We start from the raw sequence: 26,762 nt of genomic DNA on the forward strand, positions 1-26,762 counted from the left end.
AGGGAAGGTAGGGGAGGGTGGGGGCAAGGGGGAAAGATCAACCAAAGGACTTATATGCAAGCATATAGGCCTAACCAATGGACACGGACAACGGGGGGGTGAGGGGGTGAGCGGGGAGAGGGGGGGTAGAGGGTACACATATGTAATATCTTAATCAATAAAAAATATTAAAAAAAAATAATAAAATTATTCTTTGTATTATTACTTAGTGTTGATTTCATTTTTTTCTTTCTTTATTTTTTTTTTATCTCTCTGGACAGTATCTAAACAAAATAGCACAAACAAAATAATGTGTAATCTGTTAAATGGTGATAATATTATACTAGATTTGGTTTATACATCACACCAGATACACACTTTTGCCTTCTTTCTAGGTGGAGTATCCAGAACAATGACGGCCTTTGACTCTGCTACATGGCCAAGGGCCCAATGTGGTTGCTTCTATAGGTCCCTCAGTTTCTCTCAGGCATGTTAAAACATTGTTTTGTCTCTCACCAGCACTTCACCTTGGACTTCCCACCTCTGGCTCCTGTCTTATTTAAGTTTCCTGTCCCAAAGAGGAGCGTGAGTTAAAGAATTATGTGTAGTCAGTTTATGTGAGAAGGGGATCTCTGGAAGCAGGGGAGAGAGAGAGCAAGGGAGATGAGTGAGGGAAGAAGGAAAAACCAATATGAATGTACATTTTTAGTTCACTGAGTAGAGAAAATGTTTACGTGATTTGCCTACAATGTACACAACTGTGGTCTACTAATGGAATAGTAGTTTGACTAAACCAACTAGGTTGACCAGAACTTAAAATTTGACCCTATATCAGACAAATATTTATGTAAATACATAAATAATTGAAAGCTATAAATAACTTTTGTGGAAGAAAATGTATATAATGTGTGAGAGATTTATAAAGGGAATAGTTTGGATTTGCAACTCAGAGAAGCCTCTTAACAGTTGAGACCTAGATCTTCAAGTACAAACAGATGTAAAACAAGTGGAACTTCAGAAAAAATCACAGTTCCAGAAAGCTCTAAGAACACCAACCAGGATAACAAAAATCTACACCAGAACAGATTATATTCAAGATCAAACTAAAGAAAAGAGAAAATAAGTCTTGATAGACTCTAGAGAGAAATAAATCATATTACTTATAGAGGAACAAGGATAAGAATTACATCAGATTTCTTGTCATAAACCATGTACTAGAAAGAAAGTAGAGTAAAATATTTAGTGTTAAAAAAATCCACCTAGATTTTTATGTTGTGTAACATTATCCTTCAACAGTTAAGGATAGAGAAAAACCGAGAGAAGACATTCATTCTCCAAGAAGACAACATTCCTTAATGTGTATGCACCTAACAATAGAGCCTGAAAATATATGAGTCAAAACTGATATAACTCCAAAGAGAAATAGACCAAGTCATTAGTATAGTTGGAGACTTCAACACTCTGTTTTCAGCAGGCAGAAAATTTGTAAGGACATCATTGAACTCAACAAAAGCATCAGTCAATTTGATCTGATTAACATTTATAAACCACTTCATCTAACAACAGTAGAATATACATTCTTCTCAAGTACACATGAAACATTTGCTAAGCTAGAGCACTTCTGGGCCATAAACTACAACTGCAATGTAAAAGGGTTCACTCAGAGGGCACACCCACACCCATACTCACTTAAAAGGATGCGCGAGGAAACTGGAGTGCCCAGAGAAAACCCATGTGGATGTGAGGAGAATAGAATGTGCAAGCTCTACACAGACAGTGGATTGGGCCCAGAATCTATTTTTTTACTCACAATCTATACTAATAAAAGGGCAATATTCTAATTAGACCAGACATCTTCTGACATCCTTCCAGATGTCTTCCGGACAAAGTCATGGTGGCGGGGGCTGAGGCAGAGGCGGTTAGGGGCGATCAGGCTGGAAGGAAAGAATAGTTTGGGGCTGTGGAGAGCAGCTACAGTGTTTGGGCAGGTTATGGTCTGAACCTGTGGTCCCATGTGGCTAAGAAATATAAGCTGCTGGAGGTGCACCAAGTAAAAAAAGCTTGATCAGGTGCATGTAATTGAGTAGATTTGAAACCCACAAGAAAGTTGTAACCACGACCTTATTTTGCCTCATGGAATCTGGCTATAAAATAAAGACTAGGCTTGCAGGCTGTGGCACTGCATCTCCATCAGAGAGAGCAGCATCCCACCCAGCCCCAGCTTTCTTCTCTTGTCTGTCTTTTCTTAATCCTTCACTGCCTCTTCTCAAGCTCACTGAACCTGGCTGTGCTGACGCTGCACAAGGAGCAATCAGGCCGGCAGGGGAGAGCAGTTAGGATCAATCAGGCCAGCAGGCAGAGAGGTTAAGAGCAATCAGGCAGGCAGGTGAGAGGTTAGGAGCCAGCGGTCCTGGATTGCGAGAGGGATGTCCAACCGTCGGTTTAGGCCCAATCCCCGCAGTTAGACATCCCCTGAGGGGTCCCGGATTGGAGAGGGTGCAGGCCAGGCTGAGGGACGCCACCCCCCCCCCCCGCTGTGCATGAATTTCGTGCACCGAGCCTCTATTAATATACAGATTAATAGAGGCATAATGACCAGAATGACTGCTTGACCAGTTGCTATGAGGTGCATTGACCACCTCTTGGTCCCTCTGCCCTCCCACCCCCTGGCCCACAGACTCTGATCAGGTGAACGGGGAACCATGGGGAACTGGAGTGGGGGGTAGCGGGCAGGACTGGGGACTGGCGAGTGGGGGGAAGATGGCCCTGATTGCAGGCTAGGCCTAGGGACCCTACCCATACAGGATTTCATGCACTGGGCCTCTAGTGTTATAATAAAATGGCCTTGAATAAATTATGCTATTCAAGGAGTCAGAGGTGGGAAGTCTGCTGTATATAAAATGAAGTATAAAGAGAATTTAAAACAATCTAATAAAAGGATAATATGCTAATTAGAGCAGAGATTTTCCTCTATCTTTCTTACATTGATGTGTTTGTGTGTTTTATTGTTCTTTATTCTGCTTGTGGTACACAGAGTGTTTGTATATGTGGATTTATGTATTTTTTAAAAATAAATCTTTATTGTTGAAAGTATTTATTACATATATTCCTTTTCCCCCCATTCCCCTCTCCCACCCTCCTCTCACCTGAAGCCTTCACCACACACTGTCTGTGTCCTTGGGTTATGCATTTAAGCCAGTCAGAGAAAGATAAATATCACATGATCTCACTCATATGTGGAATCTAATCATCAACATAAACTGATGAACAAAAATAGACCCAGAGACACAGATACATAGAACAGACTGTCAAACCTCGAAGGGAAGGCAGAGGAAGTTGGAGGGGGGAAGGGATCAACCAATGGATTTATGTCTTTTATCAATTTGTAAATGTTCTTTATGATTATCTTTTCAAATATTGCATTTCTTCCATTCCCTCTTTTCCCTAGACTACTTGGACTTCAATTGTATATCTATAAGACATTTTCATTCTCTCTCACATATCTCTAATGTCCTTTTCTGTATTTTCCATTTTTACATTTCAATTTTATCATTTTCTATTGACTTAAGTTCCAGTTCATTCTTTAGTTGTCTCCTGTGTTTAATCTAATTTTAAACTCATCTAATGAATTTAGATTTTTTTCTGCTCTAGAATTTTCATTGAATTCTTTCTATGGATTCCAACTCTCTGTTCAAATTCTTTTTTTAACCTATCTACTACATTTTTTCTTCTATTATTTGGAACACACTGATTATTGTAATTATAATGTTATTTTTATTTGCTTTCATAGTCAGGATAACGTGTGCTTATATTTTAGTTATTTTTCTCTTATTTTTTGATAACATATATCTATCTTTTGCTATTTCTAGCGATTTTCTATTAAATTATGGACATATCATTAACATTTTAAAGGTATATAGGCTTCCCCAAAAGATAGTTCATTCCTCTCACTACTAGATCTATATAGCAGAGGTTCATTCTCTTAATCCAGTGTGTCTCAGCGGGGGCAAGTTTGCCCTCTAGAGGACTGCAAAATGTAGGGATACTTTTGGTGTTACAGCGGAGGAGATTCTAGTGACAGCTAGTCAATGGAAGTCAGGATTGCTCTAAGCATTCTATAGTGCACAGGAAAACCTCCCACAGCACAGAATTGTATGGCCCAAAATGTCCATAATGCCAAGGTTGAGACACTCTGCTCAGTCCAGACAGACTTTGGATTTAGCTGATTTGCAGCCTTCGTAAGACTCAGTCTATCTCTGGCTCATCCACAGGCCTCTAGGATTAAACTTGAACCCTGATGTATTCTCAGGAGTTCTGATTCACTTATGTGAGATTTAAATTTAGGAATAATGGACGTGGGCATAAAGATAACAGAATGCAAGGCTTCCATTTTTATGGGGATATCTAGTGGTACTAAAGCAGCTCTGGAGTATTTTCAGGTGCTGTGACCCTGGAACTAGCAGGAACAAAAAAAGGACTTCTGTGTTTCTTAGCTCCAAAATTGCTATGTGAACAGTAACTCCCTATGTATACCAATTTGTTGGTTATCTCTTGAGGTTTGCTATTGGTTGCCACATCAAAGGCTACTCTTTGATGGTATTTTCATGATTTTGTAAATGCCTAATATTATTCCAATTTTAAAAATAACTAGAGTGATTTAGTTATGTGTAACCAAATAATGACTGTCACACCAAATCCTTATCATCATTGCATTCAGGGTGAAAAGATTTTTGAGTAAACTCAAATTCCTCTCTAGTATTTAAAAGTAATTATTAGGAATAACCACAAAATTCTCCAAAACTTTAAAATAGAAAGTTAAATAGTTTAATAACAGTGTCCCATGGACTAATAACAGCCTTCCTTTGCTCTCTCCACTAAATTAGGAAAAAGTTACTGGACCTTTAAGTGTCCATAAAAAAGTACTTAATGGCATGATACTTTCTACTTAAAGATATTTTGCTACATATATCCCTTTATTCAGAATCTTCAGGTTGTTGCCTAAGTCAAATAGGAAACATTAGGTAGTGATTTTTGCTTAATGTCTTTTAATGGTTTCGCTTTAAAATTTGAATAAATTGAAATTCTTACCATCACCTAAAACACAAGATTTTGTCTATACCAACTTCTCCAATTTCATTTCTTGCCACTTTCACATTCATTAACTGCATTACAGCTACTCTATATCTCTTTATGGTCTTCAAATGTACCACGCTCATAAGATCTTTGTGTACTTGTACTGGTCATCATCTCTGCCCAGATATTTCTGTCTCCAGGTAATTGCATGAATGTTTCTTTCAAGTCTTCTGGATATCAGTTAAATACCACTCAAGACCTTGATTAACAACCAAAAGTAAAGTAACTATCATTTCCAGTCAAACTCTATCATAGCATTGCTTTTGATTTGTTTCAGAGCACTATCTCATTTTAATATTATGGTGTTTTCTTTTTAAATTGAACAGTTTAATCTGTCTTTATGTACTTGAATGTAACCATAGGAGATTGCGAATCTTACCTGTCTTATTCATACAACTATAATAGTGCCTGGAAATTGGAAGTGCTTAATGAGCACAATATTTGCTACATGGTTGACTGATTCAGTGCATAATGAATACATTATTTAATGAATCAAACTGGACCTTTTCTCTTTTCTCATTCTTTTGTTCCGTTCAGAAAACCACGTGCTGACTCAGCAACCTCCTCATGGAAGCTTTCACTTCCTGATTGCGTAGGGTATAGATCACAGGATTCATCAAAGGAAAGATCACTGTGTGAAAGAGGGAGACCACTTTGTCAGCTGGGAAGGCTCTGAAGGGGCGAGTGTAGATGAAGATGGCAGGTCCAAACATGAGAAACACGATGATAATGTGTGTGGTGCATGTGGAGAAAGCCTTGCTCTTCCCTTCAGAGGAGCGCCCCTTTACATGGCACAGGATGACTGCGTAGGAGGCCAGGAGGCCCAGGAAGCACAGGAGGGTGAGCAGGCCACTGTTGGAGACCATCAGGAGCTCCACCACAAAGGTGTCCGCGCAGGCCAGCTTGATGACCTGCGGCACATCGCAGAAAAAGTTATCCAGCTGGTTTGGGCCACAGAAGGGCAAGCGGAGAATAAGGGCCACTTGTACGATGGAATGAGTAAAGCCTCCTAGCCACAGAGCCAACAGCAAGGCATAGCAGGCTCGGGGGTTCATAACAGTTGAATAGTGTAAAGGACGGCAGATGGCCATGTAGCGGTCAAAGGCCATCACAACAAGAAGAAACATCTCTCCTGCTCCAAGGAAGTGCAAGAAGAAGAGCTGAGTGATGCAGCCCCTGTAGGAGATTACCTTCTTCTCAGAGAGGAAGTCCACCAGCATCCTGGGAGCCACAATGAAGGAGTAGGATGCATCCAGGAATGCCAAGTTGCCCAGGAAGAAGTAGAGGGGGGCTGTGAGGCCAGGGTCTGATCTGATGGTGAGAATGATGAGGAAATTTCCAGGGAGGATGATGAGGTAGAAAATTAAAACTAGCACAAAGACCAAGAGTTGAGCATCTTGAGACTGGGTCAGACCAAGGAGGATGAATTCTGTCACCACTGTGCTGTTTTCGCTCTCCATAGCTCCTCAATCTACAGAATAACAAAGCAAAAAAATATTGTTATAACCTTCTTTTCATCTGTTCCAGAGCTCTTCTCCAAATAAAAACAATATTTACCACATCCATCATTCCCTAGCTGAAAACAGCTTATGCCTCATAACTCTCATATGTTTTGAGTCAACCTTTCTACCCTTCATTTTCCGGATTCCCCTAGACACTGTTCTTATGACCACACTATTGTTCCCATTTAAGTGCATCTATATAACTGTGCTCCCTTAGGACTCTGGGCTACTATGCTTGAGGTATATTAAAAATTTCCTGATTAAAGCAAAACTTAACCATTATCAAAATGATCAGATTTTGTTGTTGTTACTGCTAGTGGTTATATTACTACCTGCAATGTTTAGATTAGTTGCTGGATTTTGGTCCTCTGTCTTTATTCCAACAGAGCAAAATGTTTTTGCAGGTGCTTCTTTCCGTCAGTTCCTGCCGAATGCCTAGTTCCCAGCTGGCAGCTATATGCTTTTCTTTTTCTGGATTTGTGCCTTAATAGTTCTTATTACATTGTGCTTCTTTGGTACTCTTATGCACCCTTAATCCAAGCTGGTCACCAGGATCTCAAGCAAGATATCTACATTTTACAAAACTTAAAGGTATCCTCCCATTACACCCCTGGTAGAGTCCCAATCCTGCATCTGCTCCACACTGTTCTTAAATCTTAACACTAATCCAGTCTCATTTGCTCACTATATATCCATAGCCCACTTCTTCCTCAGATCTCATAATGATAGCCAAATGATCCTTCACAAAAATATTTTTATATAATATAACATTATTACAATATGTAAAATATTTTTGCTATCTCTAATAAAAATCAAAGCACACTAGAGCTGGAATTGGCCATATATCACATATAGTCTAATATACTCACTTGGCAGATGAGAAAAATAAAGCAATTGCAGTTAAGATTCTTCAATTTGCAATGAGTTTTCTTCTCAATTCTCATTAAAAAATTGTAGAAAAAATGGCATGTTTTCCTTAGTTTAAATTGATTAAGAAATTGTTAGTGTCCCATCAACTGGTATTGTTTTATTTAAGTACTTAAATAATTAACCATGATATTGCTTGTGTAAGTATATCCCATTTGGGGGGAATAATCTAGCTTAAATAAGAACTCTATTCATGTTGGAGACATTCAGATGTAAGGTTTAGTCTATGTAGTGGCCTCCAAAGGGGTTGCTTGTGTTCACCCCAGGAGATTCACAAGATAATAAACGAAGGTGCATAAAAATAGTAGACTTTCTCTATGTATTATTATAAATATGCATTTACAATGTTTTATATTTGTGATTGTCTTATACTTTTTATATTACTACAATTGTTGAAACATTTTACAAATAAACTGGAGGCCTGGTGCACAAAATTTGTGCACTCGGGGGTGGGGGAATCCCTCAGCCTGGCCTGTGCCCTCTCGCAGTCAGGGAGCCCTTAGAGCTGCCGCTGAGAAGGGAGAGGCTCCTGCCACCGCCACCATGCTTGTCAGCCGTGAGCCTGGCTTCTGGCTGAGTGGTGTTCTCCCTGTGGGAGCACACTGACCACCAGGGGGCAGCTCCTGCATTGAGTGTATGCCCCCTCAATGCAGTGCACGTGATAGTGACCGATCATTCCACCGTTCGGTCAATCTGCATATTAGCATTTTATTATATAAGATATGCATATGTTGTATTGTGATATCTGGGCATGTTTGACTGTAGGAATCATTTTAAAAGTGAAAAATTTCTAATTATAATAAAATAATATAATGTGACATACAACATTTCCCTGATTTTTAATTACATGTAATACTTGTATTTCTAAAGTACAATGGATACAGTGTATTACAATTTAGCAATAAAAAGGAGTGAAGTACTGATACATGCTACAACATGGATAAACCTCTAAATATTATGCTTTATTAATGAAGTCAGTCACAAAGAACCACATATTGTATAATTCAATTTATGCTAAATGTTTGAACAAGGCAAATCTGTAGAGACAAAAAAATAGAGGAGTGGCTGCCTAGGGCTAAAAGTAGAATGTGGGAGGGACGGCTAATGAGTATGAGGTTTCTTTTTAGGTGATGAAGATGTTCTAAAATTATGTCATGTTGATACTTACATAACTCTATGAAAACACTTAAAACCATTGAACTGTACTTTTTAAATGGTAGAATTTATGTTATATTGATCATATCTTAATAAATCTTTTTTAAAAGTAGAATATAATAGAAGTAATCCTGTTATTTGCATATTTTTAATATTTCCTAAAACTTTTGTGATATTATACTATGTTAGTACAGTTTTGGTAATATTATTATATTTAAAATCTTGTTTTCTTGAAATATTAATGTTTATTGCATGTAACATTATTATATTTAAAATAGTTTTTCTTGGGGATAAAAAGAGAAAAAAAGTACTATTGCGTGTGTGTGTGTGTGTGTGTGTGTGTGTGTGGTGGGGGGCGGGGAAGATCATCGAGGGAAAAATTCCCAATTGAAATTTGACAGAAATGATAGTTAGCATCCCTAGAAAGAGAATCTAGGAAGAGAGGAAAGAAGAAAAGAATAAAGAAAAGTCAGGCTTAGAAAGTCAATGGAGAACTCATGGGAAATTTAAGCAATACACTGGTGTTCTAGGCACACCTAAACATCAGAACGTTTGTCCTATGTGATTAGTAATCTTTGTAACCAGCAGCCAAATGTTATGGAACAGGAATTTATAACACATGGGCACATATTTGTGCATACAAATACATATTCATACATGTAAGCACACACATAGTGATTTGAAGCAAATTGGAATAGAAAAAAATATCTTTGGAGTCCTTCACATTAGCTTAGGAACGTCCTTCCGTCTTTTATCCAGTCCTAGACAATTATTGGCTTCCATATTCATTCCTCAATCTGCCTACAGAAACCTGCTCATAAGAAGGTAAGTCAATAGTTCCCATTACCTTTTCTGAAGTTTGATGCATTCCGGGTTTTCAGTTATTTCGTGCTTCTTTGGGTTGACAATTCCAGACCCAGGTGACTCTCTGAGAGTTAGTCTCCCAATCCTCCTTTGTTTTTATTTTCTATCATCCATGTCTATATGCTGTCTGTTATGAACAGGTGGAATTGCTTACCACAAACGTCTTTACTCCACTTTCCTCCTCCCATTCTCATTTATGTACATTCTGCTCTGGTGATTCTCAAATTGTGCTCATCACAGTGGTTGAGGACAGATATGCCTCAGGTGGACTTTACTCTGTGCAAAAGGAATTCCTGGACGGCGGGAGGCGGGGGTGGGGAGGGTTGGGGGGGAGGGGACAAAAGCAACGGAGTTTTTAGGAACAAGTTTTTTGTTCTAGTCAGATGAGGCAAAGACGTATTGTTAGTGTAGGCAAGATAGAAACTTGAACGTTTCATCTCTAACCTTCTTTGTTATTTCAACTGATACAAACACACATCTGACATCCAAGATGCACAGGTAGAAAGGGTGCCGATGTCAGAGTGCAGACACCCAGCTTCTGCAGGCTGCACTGAGCTTGCCAGGATTCCAGCTGCTAGCAGACCAACCCCTGGAGCGGATGTTTGGAGACCTGATCACCAATGTAGCGTCATCTCATCCTTTCATCTTTCCCCATTCATTTCCTTTTGTTTCTTTTTATTGTATTTTTCACCTTTTCCTATTATCTTCCTGATAATTTTACCTTCAGACACTCAGTTTTTTTCTTTTTAATTTAATTATTTTTCTCTTTATTTTTGTCCATCACTATTTATCCCCCCTATACCCTCTTCCACCGCCACCCACCCCCTGCTCCCTGCAAGCATGACACTGCTGTCCATGTCCATGAGTTCTTTCTCTTTTTAATTTTTTTTCCAATGCCTCCACCTCCCCAACAACACACTCAGTTTTTTTTAATTATTCTTTTTACATGTGCTTTAGTTTCTTTTATTTTTTATTTTATTCTTTTATTTTTTTCTTGCAATTTCTCTCACTTATTTTATCCCTGGCTTTTCCTTCTTTATTGCTCTCTTCCTTATCGCTTTCTTCTTTCTCTCATTCACCTACATTCTTTCAGTCTTAAGTCTTTTTCACTGTGTTCTCTACATGTATTCTACCTCATTATGTTCAATGCCTGTCTTTCCATTAATTCTGAGACAATAGATTGCTTTTATCATTCCATAGTGGACTGAGCATTGTAGGTGCTTCTTAAGTGGTCCATCCCAATGGATTTTTCGGCAGATTGAAAAATTTTAACCTGCACGTCAGTGTTAAGCCTTTCCTCTTGAATATTAACACCCTTGAAATGTGCTCATTCTCAACCTCACGTTAGTGACTTCTAATTCTCTCACGTATAGTGTCTATTTCTAACTCATTCTGATAAAAACAAAGTCACTTATCTTTGTGCTTTAAAATTAATCTCCTTAATATCATTCCTGCTAACAGGGATACAGTTAATAAAAGTTTGAAAGTGATAATGTCTTTTCTGATAGTGTATTTATTTCTATATTTTAAGTTGTTAAAATATATAAATAATAGTTAATTGCACTAAAATATTTAATTGCACTATTATAAAAAATGAAAATGGCAATAACTTTGGAAGATTCACTATTTGTATTTAAATTGGGTATCACACACTGATTTTCCCCCATGATAAATCAGAAATAAAATGGAGGAGGAAATCAGAATTCACAATTCAGAAGGGGTAGGCTGAGTTAAGTTGTTAAAATATACTGTTACCCATTCCTACAAGTTTTTAAAAATGTGGATCAGGCTGAAGAACATAAAAAATATTTAATTGATACTAGAGTTGAAAATTATATAAAATTTCATTCAATTGCACAAATCGTCACCCAGACAATTACTTATCAAATAAATGGGATAGATAAATTAGATGATGGAAACCTCTATAGTTCTTTCATACTTAAAGGTTTTAGACAGTATCATGAATATTATAGGAAGAGCATTGGTTTGGGAATTATTCTACAATTTGGAAACTATAAACTTAAACGTCATTTAGTCCTTTGAAACCTGATTTTTAAGTCTATGCAGGAGAAATAATATATTCATTCTTTTTACTTCACAGCATTAATATAAAGATCAAATTAGGTGATTAGTAGTCAATTCACATCTACTTAAAATAGACTAAGAAAACATTCAGTGATTAAATAAATTCTAGAAAAAAAATGCTAAGTAGACACTATGTCACTAGATCTTTTGTCACTGCTCTGCAGTTAATCCCAGAGGAGATGGTGACTGCTTAAATGGGACACTTCAGGATAGGAACTTGTGGAGGTTCAAGGAAGGGTCCATGTAAAGTTTTCTTATCTAATTCAGCTAAGGTTTCTGAATTGTCTTGTTTTAAGATCCCTAACTCTGAGCCTTATATTGGTGTATAATAGAACCATATGCAAGAAACTTATGACAGTTGAGTATGGGGACCAACGGGTTTGCCAACTTATAAAGTTAGTGAGGTTTGTTTCTGGAACTCAGCCTACTCCTTCTGACTTGCGAATCCTGATTTCCTCCTCCACTTTATCTCTGATTTTTCATGGAGGGCGAGAGGGGGAAATCAGTCATTTGTGTGATACCCAAATTTAAATACAAATGGTGAATCTTCGAAAGTTATTGCCATTTTTTATAATAGTGAAATATTTTAGGCCCTTTAAAATAATACTAAGCATCAGGAAGACTTGACAGGTGGTGTATTTGATAAGCAGAAAAGAAAGTGCTCTATGTGTGAATTTGATCTTACCCTTTCTCTGTTTCTGCAGCATTATCCTATCCTCATGCATTTTAAAGCAGATGTCCCAGACAAATAGTATGAATTTTGTTCTATTTCTTCTTCTTCTCAGAAAAAAAAAGAAATCCAAACAATGACCAAAAATTTCACCTTGCTCCTCTCAATCAAATAGCTAAGCTCTTCTTTCTTCTGATAAAAAGATTAACTGATTATTCCAGAATTCTTCTTTAAATATATATTCTCATGGTGGGTAATCATAAATTATGAAATTTACTAATTTGTGATGCAATAGAGAATATGCCTTGGGGTTTTACAGCAACCTTAAGCCTGCAGAGTCTTTCCAATGGTAATTATTAGAATGTCAATTAAAGTTAGAAAATTTTAAGGATTAAATATTCAAAACATAGGTCAGCTAAGACCTTACTGGGTCATGTTAGAATCTTTATTTTGACATTTTTTTTTTTTAAATATATTTTATTGATTTTTTACAGAGAGGAAAGGAGAGGGATACAGAGTTAGAAACATCGATGAGAGAGAAACATCGATCAGCTGCCTCCTGCACACTCCCTACTGGGGATGTGCTCGCAACCCAGGTACATGCCCTTGACCGGAATCGAACCTGGGACCCTTGAGTCCGCAGACCGACGCTCTATCCGCTGAGCCAAACCGGTTAGGGCTTTATTTTGACATTTTATCAGTGACAGTGATCTTATTAAATAACTAGATGCCCAGTGCACAGATTCATGCACCGGTGGGGTCCCTCGGCCTGGCCTGCAGGGATTGGGCCCAAACCAGCTCTCCAACATCCCCCAAGGGGTCCTGGATTGCTAGAGGGTGCAGGCCAAGCCAAAGGACCCCATTGGTGCACAAATCTGTGCACCACGCCTCTAGTCTCTCTATATAAAGGCCCAAGTGCAGGTCCCTCAGCCTGGCCTGTGGGGATCAGGCAGAAACCAGCTCTCCAACATCCCCTGAGGTATCCCAGATTGTGAGAGGGCACAGGCCAGGCTAAGGGACTTCACTGGTGCATGAATCCATGCACCAGGCCACTAGTATGCATATAAGATCTTTGGTTAATCTCTTCCACGCTTCCCCCTCCCCCCTTCCCTTTGAGATTCATCAGTCTGTTCCATGTTTCCATGCCTGTGGTTTCCGATCCTGCATTGAGCGTCTGCCCCCTGGTGGTCATTGCACATCATAACTACTGGATGGTAGGCTGGTCAAATGGTTGGCTGGTCGCTTAGGCTTTTATATGTATAGATTCATATAAATGATGAGAAGTCATTGATATTTAAGAAGTTAAAGTAGTGAGATTAAGTTAATGGTAAGTATGTTTAGATCTGCATATTTTTGGTGCAGAAATGTTAGCAAGAGAAAGAATATGTTATTCTCAAAAATACCTTTCAGGAATAATTCTTCCTGAGTAAAAGAACTTCATGCTTTCTTATAAACCAGGGGTCCTCAAACTACGGCCCGCGGGTCACATGCAAATACAGATATTGTATTTGTTCCCGTTTTATTTTTTTACTTCAAAATAAGATATGTTCAGTGTGCATAGGAATTTGTTCATTTTTTTTTTTAAACTATAGCCCGGCCCTCCAACGGTCTGAGGGACAGTGAACTGGCCCCCTGTTTAAAAAGTTTGAGGACCCCTGTTATAAACTCTCTAAGGCTGTGCCCTCTCAAAGAACAGAAAAATTACTCTGGTATGATCTTGCTATTCATAATCATTCACTTTCTGAATATGTTAGTTCTGTGTTCTGCTATAGCAAAATGAAGACCTTTCTGTTCTAAATTAAAAAATATTGCCAAGGGAAAATTATTTAATTATACAAAAATCCATTTCATTCAGTTTTTATACATTAAAAAGAAAAATGGAATAAATATGAGTCACATTAAAATTAAAGTAACAAACAGCTTTCACAAAAGAAATACAATATACTATCAAGTATACTTTTATTCAAATCTATGTCCAGTTCAGACAGTAATGCAGTGGAAGATGTGGGAAAGTGGAAGAAAGAAGTAAAGAGATGGCGATAATGGTATTGTAGTTTTTATTCCTATTATAATCTGTGCTGCAAATAAATAACTTCGAACATATGTCATTTTGTTTATGTGAAAGTTTATTGTTTTGTGTTTGTTGTGTTTTATATAATTACAGACTTCTCAGGGATCTCACTTCTCATAATTTACCACACCATAATGCTTTATAATTCATTAAAAGTAATGAGATCTAACTACTAGTCAACAGTAGCCCTCTACTCTCTGCCGAGAAACCTTTTTCATCTTAGGCAATTGCATAACATTAAGAAGAAAGACGTCTGTGTTTTAATGGGTGGAGCTCAGATTGACCCATGCTAGTTTATTAAGCAAGACATCCAGTAATAGTGAAAATATCACAAGAATGGAACTCAAAAGGCAAGATTATAGTTCTGGCCCCACCCATGAGGGTTATTTCTTGGGAAAATGTTACATGCTTCCTCAGATGATTCCCAATCTGAAAAATCGGAAATGTACAGAGGTTGGCAAAAGTAGTTTACAGTTGTGAGTATGTGAAACAGAGTTTGTTCTTGTATTATTATTTATTTGTTCTGTTATTTTACATATTAAAAACTGTAAACCTACTTTTGCCCACTCATGTATTTCTGTTTTTTATTCTTTTTACTTTTGTTTTTTAATTAAATTTAATTCTATTTTTCCCATAATGCCTTATCCTCTACCACCTCCATCCATCCCCACAACCACCACACTGTTGTCTCTGTCCATAAATTCTCTTCATTTCACAAAAGTTTGAATATTTATTCTTTGGAAGACCTACTGAATAGGTGGGTGAGCAATTTGGCACTGATTATGATAGTTAAGGTTCTTGGTTTCAGGGATTTTACATTCTAGTGAAAGGAGCCAGTCAACAAAGAAAATGGGCAAAAAATTGCCAGGGAATAAATTACTATAACAGTGATATTTTGGAGAATAAATGGACACAAGAAGGGCATTCTTTTTTATTATTAGAAAAATGCTCTCTGGGGAGGTGACATTTAAGCTGAGGTCTGAATAACCAAACAAATGTAGCTATGGGATACCACAGAGAGGTATTCCAGGCAAGAAGAAGAGCAAAAACAATAACCATGAGTGAGGAACGAGCTGGAAATGACTCAGACAAGATAAGATGATAGAACAAACCATGCTGTTTTAAATATACATCTAATTTTTATAGGAAATATATTTTCATAGTTAAACATTTTTTTAAAGTGAAAAAGAATATCATCTATCTATCATCTATCATCTATCTATTTACTATCTATTATCTATCTATCTATCTATCTATCTATCTATCTATCTATCTATCTATCATCTAGATATTCAGTGAGAAATCCTCCCAGCCTAGTCTCCCATCTATTACTCATGATTCAAGAGAAGAAATGATCAATTTCTTGTGAAGGAGACTTGACTTTGGGTGGTGAACACATGATTCAATATGCAGATGATGAATGATAGAGTTGTACACTTGAAACCTGTATAATGTTATTTATCAATATCACCCCAATAAATTTAATAAAAAATAAAAGTAAAAAATATAGAGTGCCCGTCCAAATGTATACACACACTTTGAATAATTATAAAGGCATTGTTTATGAAAATATATTTCATTTTCAAAATTGAGCTATCACTGCTAAAGTGTTTTGGGAACACCCTGTATATTCAGTGAGAAATCTTCCCATCATAGTCTCCCATCCAATACCCATGTTTTAAGAGAGGAAATTATCAATAGAATGCATAAATTTCAAAACTATGATTATGTGAGTAAATTTTTTAATTATTAACTTCTATTTGTTAAATTGATTGGGGTGACTTCGGCCAACATGAACATAGGCTTCAGGTGTGAGTTTCTATGTTATAAGATCTGCATATTGCACTGTATGTCCACCACCCAGAGTTATAAGTAAATTTTTATGTACATTCTTTCCCCACCATTTGAACATACCTTTAAATCATATTGACAAAAAAAAGTCTGTGTTCTAAATTAAATTACAACAGCTGGAGAATGAGAGAGAGAGAGAGAGAGCAGTTAGCCTGTTAATTACTGAGGGCCAGCTGACAAAAAGACTGCTCACATTCCTGAATGGGTGTTGGAGCTTTCAATCAACATCCAGGAGTCTAGTGGCCCACCAATAGACCGCCACTGCATCCTGCATTTGCATAAATTTTCAGGACTGTTGCCTGTAACCAATCAAAAGTAATAAATATTCCTTCCTTACAGACGGTGTTTCCATTATAGAACTGACCACACTTTACCTTATCCCATCTCCTCATCTGTAGCAAATATAAATTCTTTCAAAGCAATTTACATGTTTCCTCCCCAAAACATAATGTATAAAAAGCACTCCTCCGCCCTGGTCAGGTTGTTCATTGGGTTAGAGCGTCATCCTGATACACCAAGGTTGTGGTTTGATTCCTAGTCAGGGCACATACAAAAAAATGAATGCATGAACAAGTGGAACAACAAACTGATCTCTCTTTCTCCCTCTCTCTCTTTAAATAGAAAATTTGAAGTGCTCTTCAACTCTTTGACAATGGACACATTGCCTTTTCTACCTACTGCTGCTGCTTCTGGTTTAGACTTCATGTCCCAGGACCTGGTCCTATATGGCCCAATAAATCCTTTCTTTTAAAAAATGCTTTGCCAGCAATTGTTTGTTGATTTATTGCTGGTAGTCATTCTGTCAGGTGTGAGGTAATATCTCATTGTGGTTTTAATTTTCATGTCTCTGATAATTAGTGATGTTGAGCATTTTTTCATAATGTCTATTGTGCATCTATAAATCCTAGACACAGATAACAGTGTGCTGATAACCAGAGGAAAGGGGGAGTTGGGGTTTGGTGGAGGTGGACAAAGGAGGGGGAAATATCTTGCACCTTATTTTTAACTTTCCATACATCTTGGGGAATTTTCCATGTTAATGTTTACTGAGTTTCTTAACTTTTTATATGGTTGATTATTATTCAATCAATAATAAATTATTATCAACACCTCTTCCCCAGTCATGGCCTCCATTATTCAGGCTGGCTTACTACTTTCTAGCATTCCAAAAGTTTCCTTCTCTTTCTTCTATTTTAAGTTCCTAAATCCATATGTTATTTTCAAATTAGTAATATTTCATTACTCTAAAATTATGTGGTTCTTATTTAGTGCAAGTTGGAAACATTTTTAAAATTTATTTTTATTGATTTCAGAGAGGAAGGGAGAGGGAGATAGAAACATTAATGGTGAGTAAGAATCATTGATTAACTGCCTCCTGCATGGCCACTACTGGGGATTGAGCCTACAACCTGAATTGGGAATCACACTGGTGACCTCTTGGTTCCTGGGTTGATGATCAACTGCTGTAACACACCCGGCCAAGCAAAAAAATTTAAGACCAATTTCTCTGTAGTTATATATACTGGTGTTTGAAAATTCTATCAGAAAGTGGACTTTAATCCTAGTTATGTGAAATACAGGGTGACAAAATAAATAGGAGTCTATCTTGTTTATATATGGAAATATGATATTAGGTAAAAAGACAAAAGTAGAACCCTATATTTTATTATTTAGATGTATGCATTAATTTTTCCTTTTTTTTCTTTCTCTTTGTTTAATTAGATGGATGTTTGAGCCTATGGAGAAGTCAATTGTTTTCCCATTTCTAGGTAAAGAGAAGTCAGTTCAATAATAACTCAATTTAATAATAAATAAGTTAATTAAATCATAACTCAAAACCAGCCTTCAAGTTCTTAAAACAAAAGTCACCTTAGTGCTGAAGAATGAAGCAAATCATCGTAACAAGAATAAACCTTAGCCTGGTACTAACACAAGAGGAGGCATATAGATCAATGGAACAGAACAGAGAATGCAGAAATCAACCCAAGCCACTATGCTCAATTAATATTTGACAAAAGAAGCAAGAGCATACAATGCAGTAAAAACAGTCTCTTCAGTAAATGGTGTTTGCATGAAAAATGAAACTAGACCACCGACTTACACCATACACAAGAATAGACTCAAAATGGATAAACGTAAGCTGAAAAACTAGAAAAATCCTTGAAGAAAACATAGGCAGCAAAATATCAGATATCTCATGTACCAAAATGTTCACTGATACAATGCTGAGGGCAAAAGAAACAAAGAAAAAAAGGAAACAAATGGGACTACATAAATCAAAAGCTTCTGCACGGCAAAATAAGCCAGCATCAAAATGAAAAGGAAAACCACTGTATGGGAGAACATATTTGTCAATGATACAGCTGATGAGGGGTTAATAGCCAAAATATATACAACTCAACAATAGGAAGGCAGATAACCCAATAAAAATAGGCAGGAGACCTAAATAGACACTTCTCTGAAGAGGACATACAAATGGCCAAGAGACATGAAAAAATGCCCAAAGTCACTAATCATCAGAGAGATGCAAATTAAAATAACAATGAGGTACTGCCTCACACCTGCTAGAATGACTACCATCAATAGATCAACAAATGATAAGTGCTGACAAGGATGTGGAGAAAGGGAATCCTAGTACACTATTGGTGGAATGAAAATTGGTTCAGCCACTATGCAAAACAATGTAGAGTTTCCTAAAAATATTTAAAATGCAACTGCCATATTCCTAGTGATCCCACTTCTAGGAATATATCCTAAGAAACCCAAAACAATAATCAGAAAGAATATATGCACCCTATGTTCAGAACAGTGCAATTTATAGTGGCTAAGATCTGAAAATAGTCCAAGTGTCCATCAGTAGATGAGTGGATAAAAACACTGTGGTACATTTACACCATGGAATACTATGCAGCTGTAAAAAGAAGGATCTGTTACTCTCTAAGGCAGCATGGAGGTACTAGGAGAGTATTGCACTAAGTGAAACAAGCCAGTCACAGAAAGACAAGTATCACATGATCTCACTTATATGTGGAATCTAATGAACATAATAAACTGACAAACAAAATAGATTCAGAGTCACGGAAGCAGGCAACACACTGAGGATCCTCAGAGGGAATGTGGTGGGAGAGGGAAGAGATCAACCTAATAGTTTATATGCATATATGATTAGCCCATGGACACAGACAATAGTGGGGTGAAGGCCTAAAAAGGGGGCAGGAGTGGGAAGGAAGGAGGTCAATGGGGAGGAAAAAGAAGGACATCTGTAATGTTTTCAACAATAAAGAAAAATTTATAAAAAGAAGAAATCTTGTCTACTACAATTCCACATTAGAACATGAGATGCAAATTAAGTTCTCAATTAATATAATTAGAATATTTTTAGGTAAATGGAAACTCTGGGATTCTTCTTGCTTGGCATTCATCTTTGTTTAAAATGAAACTAGAGGCCCAGTGCACGGGATTTGTGCACTGGTGGGGCCCGCTGCAGGAGCAGCCACTCATCCTGGTTAGCCAAGCCGCTGGGGACCCACCCTCTGAGCGGCTGCTCCTGCTGTGGGAGCACACTGACCATCAGAGGGAGCTCCTGCATTGAGAATCTTCCCCTAGAGGTCAGTGCCCATTATAGCGACTGGTCGTTCTGCCATTCACTTGCTGGACTTTTGTTATATAGCATTGTGACATGAATCTATTTTGCTCAAAAGTTTGACATATTACCTTGTCAAATAAGAAGACTAAAGCTCTAATTAGTCACATTTATTTCTTTATTAGTAAGTATATACATTGAATGCCTATGTAAAACTAGTCAATGATTTTATGTCTGTTTGCTGCAGGCTGCTAATTATTATTGTATGCTATAACTGCATTGTGATCATCAAAAATATTTTATTATTAATTTTTTCTCTACTGGTTATGATTTTAACACTAGAAGAGTGAAAGCATGTGTTATGTATAATCTATTCAAGTTCTTTTAGCATAGTATTTGAAAGTACTGTTAATTGTATTGTGCTTAAATTTAGAAGTTCTGCATAGAGCTAACAAGTAGGAACCGTAATTTTCTCATGGCCACTTGCATTTTCTGGTTTCTCAGGGTATAAATAATCGGATTCAGGAAGGGTGTGATAAGAGTGTAAAATACAGAAAGGATTTTATTGCCTGCAAAACTATTGAATGGCCAGGCATAGATAAAGATACAAGGTCCAAAGAACAGAGTGACTACAATGACATGTGCAGACAATGTGGACAGAGCCTTGGATAGCCCTCCAGATGACCTTTGCCACACAGTGACCAGGATGACAGCGTAGGAGACAAGCAGGAGGCTGAAACAGATAAGTGAGAGCAGCCCACTGTCAGCAATGACAAATAGTTCCAGGGTATATGTTTGGATACAAGCAAGCTTAATCACAAGGGGAAGGTCACAAAATATATTGTCTACAACATTGGGGCCACAGAAAGGCAAATTCACTATTAGTACCATCTGGCTCATGGTGTGTATAAACCCAATTATCCACGAAAGTATCACAAACCCCTTCAGCAAGCGATGGCTCATGATTGTCCTGTAGTGCAGAGGTTTACATATGGCTACGTATCTGTCAAAGGCCATGGCTATCAAAAGAGTCATCTCAGCACCCCCAAAGAAGTGCATAAAGAACATCTGGGTCATGCAGCCCCATATGGAGATGGTCTTGTGTTCAGCGAGCAAATCTGTGATCATCTTGGGTGTGGTGACAGTGGAGAGACACATGTCCAAGAAAGAGAGGTTTCCAAGGAGGAAGTACATGGGAGAATGAAGGGTGGCGCTAAAAGTCACTGTGACTATAATGAGAATGTTTCCCAATGCAGTAGCACTGTAGACCAAGGAGAATGTCACAAAGAAGAAAATCTGAAGTTCCCATTGTCCAGAAAATCCTAGTAAAATAAACTCAGTCACTACAGATTCATTTTTGAGATCCATTTACTCAAATCAGAAAAGTCCCAGAAGTTCTTTCTACAAAAAGAATAAAGAAAAATTAAGCCACAGTGAGCACCAATGTTTTTCTATTTCTAGTTAATGAATAATAGTTGGTGATAGGAGAGCATCTGAAATGTATCAGCACATAACTATTTATAATTAGAGATTGGTTTTTGTGTCATATCACTTAGTAACAATATTCTTATAGTTACTAATTAAAGAGCATTTGAAATAGTGAAATTTTGTTTTCTACTGTATTTATCAATTAATACTCACCAATTGATCATGACTTTATCACTAATGTGTTCACGTGAAAATATTAGATAAGTAACTAGATTAATATTTATTTTGAATTTTTACTATAATCTCATATATGTGTCACCCTTTGAGATTATGTTTCCTCAATAAATGATATTAGGATTTGGAGATGAGGGAACTGTATTGTCCTATATCTTGAAATAATTTTCAAAGGTTATTCTATCATTCTAAAATAAACAAGTGTACACACACAAAATTAGAAACTAATTTATATATGTAAATGAGTCTTTGAATTCATTAAAAATAATTTTGCTTTTTAGTTTCTCTTGTGTAGTATACTGAGAAACAAGGGCTCAGACTCAGATATTTTTGAGTTTGTTTTCAGTGAGGAGTGTGTGTATTATGTGTAAGTGTGTATATGTGGTGTTTTAGGAATAAATAATGAAATAATTCAATCCTAACCTATAGATTTTGCCAAGTTGTAATATATCATACTAAATTGTCTTACTCAACTTTTTAGACATTGTTTATGGGATCTAGAGTGATCAAAATTGATCAGTAACATTAGGTGATTTTTGTGTGCTAAGATCTGTTTTGTTTCACATACATTAACACATTTGAGCCTCATAACAATCCCAAATATTATTATTATCCTAAATTTGCATATTAGGAAACTATGGCATAGAAATATTTAATGACTTACTCATGGGTACACAACTAACAAGGATCAAAGCTAGTATCAACCCCCTCAAATATCCGAATCTGGGCTCATACTAATATACCACATTGCCTCCAAAATTAAAGAAATATGTATTTTTTGGTTGTTATTATATTACTACATATTTATTGAATTCATATGTTCCATGTGAATTCTTTAGGAGATATGATTCAAAGTATATTGGAATCCCTCTAGGTTGTAAGTAACTGCTCTATTTTTCTCTTATACAGAATAAATCGGTGCCCTATGGTCTAGAAAGTTTATAATCTAGAGAGACATAATTATCAAACAAAAATAGCAAGAAACCATATAAGAAAGTATTAAATTTAGTACTGGGTGTATGTAAAATGTATGAATTTTAAAATAATGGAGAGCAATTCCAAGTGACACTTCAGATATGGCTTTAGGTTATTATCTTCAAAACATTTTAAAAGTAAAAACAATTCTCATGGTCAATAAACAAAAAGGACAGGCTTAGAGAATGTGTGAGAATTTATAGGAAGAAAATAATTAAAAGCAGTGAAAAGAAAGAATGGTGTATTTAGAAAAGGGACTGAATTAAGACATAAAGATGCATAGGAAGTGTCTGTTCTCTTTTCTCCAATAACCTGCAATTTTCACCCTATTTTCATTTCTACTCAGGCTCTTGTCAAAAATATCCTATCACCATTCTCCAAACTTAATTCCTTTAATTACTTTCCTTACTTAGATACTTTAAGAAACAGATGATGCCTATAAATTAGGGAAAATAAAGATGAAGGTGATGTAGTTCCCATAGGTCAACCTTCAGGAGTATGCGGAGTGGATGCTGAATGATGGACTGTGGGTCTGGGGGAGCACAGAGAGGACCGCCATCACACCATGCCTTCCTTCTCTGAAGGGTTGTGCTACATTATTATCATGTGAGTGAGCAGAAATTTTGCTGTTGAGACTTTTGTGACAGTGATTGCAATAATTAGGGAATGAAAGTCTTGATAACTATTAGATGGAATGAATATGCCAGTTATAATTTGGGAATGCATACCTTTGCTACATGGAATTTTATGCCCCGTGGTACAACAACAGAAAACCTTGGCTCAGTGCCAGGAGCATGGGCCCAAGCACCGAAGGTTGAGGGTTCAATTCCTGGTCAAGGGCACCTACCTGGGTTGCAGGTGGGAACCAGGCCCCTATCTGGGAATGTAGGGGAGGCAACCAAGCAATTTGAATCTCACCTCAATGTCTCTCTTTCTCTCCTCCTCTTCTTCCTCCTCCTCTCTCCCTCACTCCCTCTCTTCCACTCTCTTAAAAATCAATGTAAAAAATATTCTCAGCTGAGTATTAACAACAACAACACTTAATACAATCAAGCATAAATTGATTAAGAAATATTTTATTGTGCCCTTTTACCTAGGAGGAAAAGCTGGCATTCATTTATGGAATGGCCCTCACCTAATTTGTTTCTCTTATTCCTCTCCTTCCTTTCTCAAGCAAGCTTTCTGAAAATATTTCTTTAGTTCTACACTTTATATGCCTATTCTTATATAGTGAGCATACAAAGGCAATATAAATAGAAGGAAAGAAATAATCATACATTTTAGACAAAAATTCTATTAGAGAAGAAAAATTTCTTTCTTTTGAATAACTAATTGCACAGTTTATTGTAATTACTTTTACTCGATTTGTGGTGCACTTTGGATAATAATATTAGAGTTAGGAATGAAATTAGTAATATTTATTCTCCACCCATTATTTAGTTAGCAAAAATTTAAGATCCACATAATTAAGTAAATCCTCACAAGTCTTAGAGTCAGGACTACCCCAAAGGGATGTGGTGAGTATTAGGCAGATGATACATGTATAAACTCTTGGTCAGGCTCAGAATGAGTGCTGAGAGGGTTTGTGTTGAATCTGGGTCATTCATGTAAATCCAAGATTACAATCCTGAGAATTTTCCACATAAATCTCTTTTAGGAAAGGAATGAGCCAATGCTTGTTTTATTAAATACTTGGATATGAATATTTTTGCTCTTGCTCATGCATTAATATAATATAAAATATATTTATATACAAATAACTTTTTCAGGTAATTATTTTCTTCATCTTTCATTATAGGCATTTTAAGAAAATAAATATAATTTCAATCATTATTGATTTATGCTTTTGAAAAATTATAAATAGTTATGCTAAGTAACAGTGGACTTTAAAAACATAATGCTAAGTAAAAGAAACCTGACATAATAGACCACATGTAGTGTAATTTCATTTATATGAAGTGCCTTGGTAACACAAATTCATAGAGACAGAGGTATAGTGGTGGTCACCTTGAGTTGGGGATTGAGTGCAAATGGGAATTATTTTTCTTTCTGTGATGATGAAAATTATTTAAAATAAGATTGTAGTATAGTTGGATAGCTTTGCAAATGTAATAATCATTAAAATGTGTACTTAAAACAGGTGAATTTTATACCATGTGAATTATATTCAATAAAACGTAAACTATTATTTTACTTTTGCTCTTATTCTTGTTAAAATTATTTTTAATATATTACTTTAGCATTTTAAATTCAGCTTTCTAGAACTATCCAGCAGCTTGTACTCAAATATCTTGCAGTAGAAGACAACCAATGACATACTGCAAGTCCCATCCAATCTAGTTTTAAAGTTTCATAGTGTCCCCTATTTGTATTTATGTTTTTTACTGCCTTATGTATCAGGAAACTTTCTATTCTCTGGTTTTGTTTAGCAGTATTGTTAGTAATTTCCAAACTATTTAAAATACTCATAATAAATGTCCTGAATTAATTTACATTTCCCTGCATTTCCCTAAATTTGAACATCTTGTAAGGACTTCTCTCTCTTTACTCATTTAAGATCACATTTACATTTATGGTCTAATGGTAAGTTTTATACAGAGATTTTTCCAAATATCTAGCTCTAGTCACTAATTCTCCCTCATCAGCTCCTTCTCTAATATGCTTACTTACATGTTCTGTCAACACCTGAAACTTGATAAAGAGAAAAATATTCCTATTCTGTAAATAATTATGAGTTTCTAGCTTTTCCATTATTTTTGATGATGGTATGAGTTATCTGGATGCTCAGGATTTACTTTTCTTAAATTTATTCATCATTCCTAATAACTTACCACCCACTGTCAAATTTTACTCTGCTACGTCACTTTGAGAGCATATATCCTTTAAATTTTCATAAAAATTGTTGGTTATAGCTCATTGTGAAATAGTTATGTAACCTCCCATGAGAGGATTTAATATCTCAATGTCACATCCTTTCCTTTCACCAAACACAAAATTAATTAAAACAGCATCTTCAGTACATTAAACATCTAATGAATTAACTCTCTAGAATATTTTCTCTTACCTGTTCTAAAGGCATAGTATGAGGCACGGCATGTTCATAGGATTATTTAATATGAAAATCTACCTTTCAATTCTGTGGCACTCTGTATAAAACTCTGCACACTGTGATCTGCCTCTTTCATAAAGATGTGAACCACTTTGGAGGCATAGCTGTTGGCACTCTGGGAATCCAAATTTCAGTGGGAGTTGTTAAAACACTGAAGCTGCTGCCCGAGCATGACCAGGAGAGAGGTTTATACTTAATTTCAGGCCCTGTAATATGCTGCTGTTGTCTGTGAGCATCGGCATGATTAAAATAGTCATGAGAGTATTGGGTGATTCATTGCACTATAAGTGTAAGCATCCTCAATATAACAATTGTTCTACATATGTTATAGATTCATTACTAAAAGCATATATTATGTACAACATTAACATATTCAGAAATTAGAAATTATAAAGAGAAATTTAAGATATATTAAATAATTTAAAATGTGATGTACATTAATGGTACCATAACAGTTTTATGCTCACTAAATTATTATTAATAATTTTTTTATTTAGATATCCTGCTATTGAAACCAGAAAACCAATGGTTCAGGGCTACCTTTCACTATCTGAGCCAATTAAGCAGAGACAGGGTGGAATAATAGATGAATGGTTATCCCAATAATGCTGGCAGTATGAAAGAGCAGCAGGTCATCCACAAAAATCTGCTCTCTACCTCTCCCCCATAAATCATCTGCTTATATGGGGTACAAGGACAAAGATTACAGGGGGAAATGGGCAAAAGGAATAAGGATGGATATAATGCTTACACTAATAGTGGCCCATTGCACGATATTCGATATTAACTTGTCACGGTCTATCTTCAAGTGGATATTATACCACTCCACATCTTGTATAGAAACTTCACTGTAACAAAATTTCATTTTCCCTGGGCATTATTTGTGCTATTGGTGTCATGTATTTTACTTTCACAGATGTTATAAAACTGACATGACATTATTATTTGTTTAAATAGTTAATTATCTTTAAATATATTTAAATAATAAGAAACTTTTATTATATTTTTTCCCATGCGTTTACTGTCTTTGGTGTTTTCCATTTCTTGGCATAGATCATTATTTCTATCTGGCAAAATTTTATTTCTGCTTTCAGGACTTCTTTTAAGATTTCTTACACGACAGATCTGCTGGTGATAAAAAAAAATTCCATCTTTTATATATGAAAAATATATTTTAACTATTTTAAAAAATATTT

At 36.3% G+C, this 26,762-nt stretch overlaps 1 protein-coding gene across 1 annotated transcript in view; it reads right to left on the reverse strand.

Annotated features, from left to right (window-relative positions):
• Positions 1-21,188, reverse strand: part of LOC308520990 (uncharacterized protein) — a gene marked incomplete at both ends in the record, with an annotated part of 31,324 nt that extends 10,136 nt beyond the window's left edge. Inside the window, 2 exons of the mRNA XM_081093719.1 lie at positions 5,658-6,577; positions 20,270-21,188. Coding sequence (XP_080949845.1) covers positions 5,658-6,577; positions 20,270-21,188 — 1,839 coding nt within the window. The remainder of the gene's footprint in view (positions 1-5,657; positions 6,578-20,269) is intronic.
• Positions 21,189-26,762: the final 5,574 nt, after the last annotated feature.

The sequence above is a fragment of the Myotis nattereri genome, assembly GCF_964212035.1.
Source record: "Myotis nattereri genome assembly, chromosome: 1".
Taxonomy (NCBI): domain Eukaryota; kingdom Metazoa; phylum Chordata; class Mammalia; order Chiroptera; family Vespertilionidae; genus Myotis; species Myotis nattereri.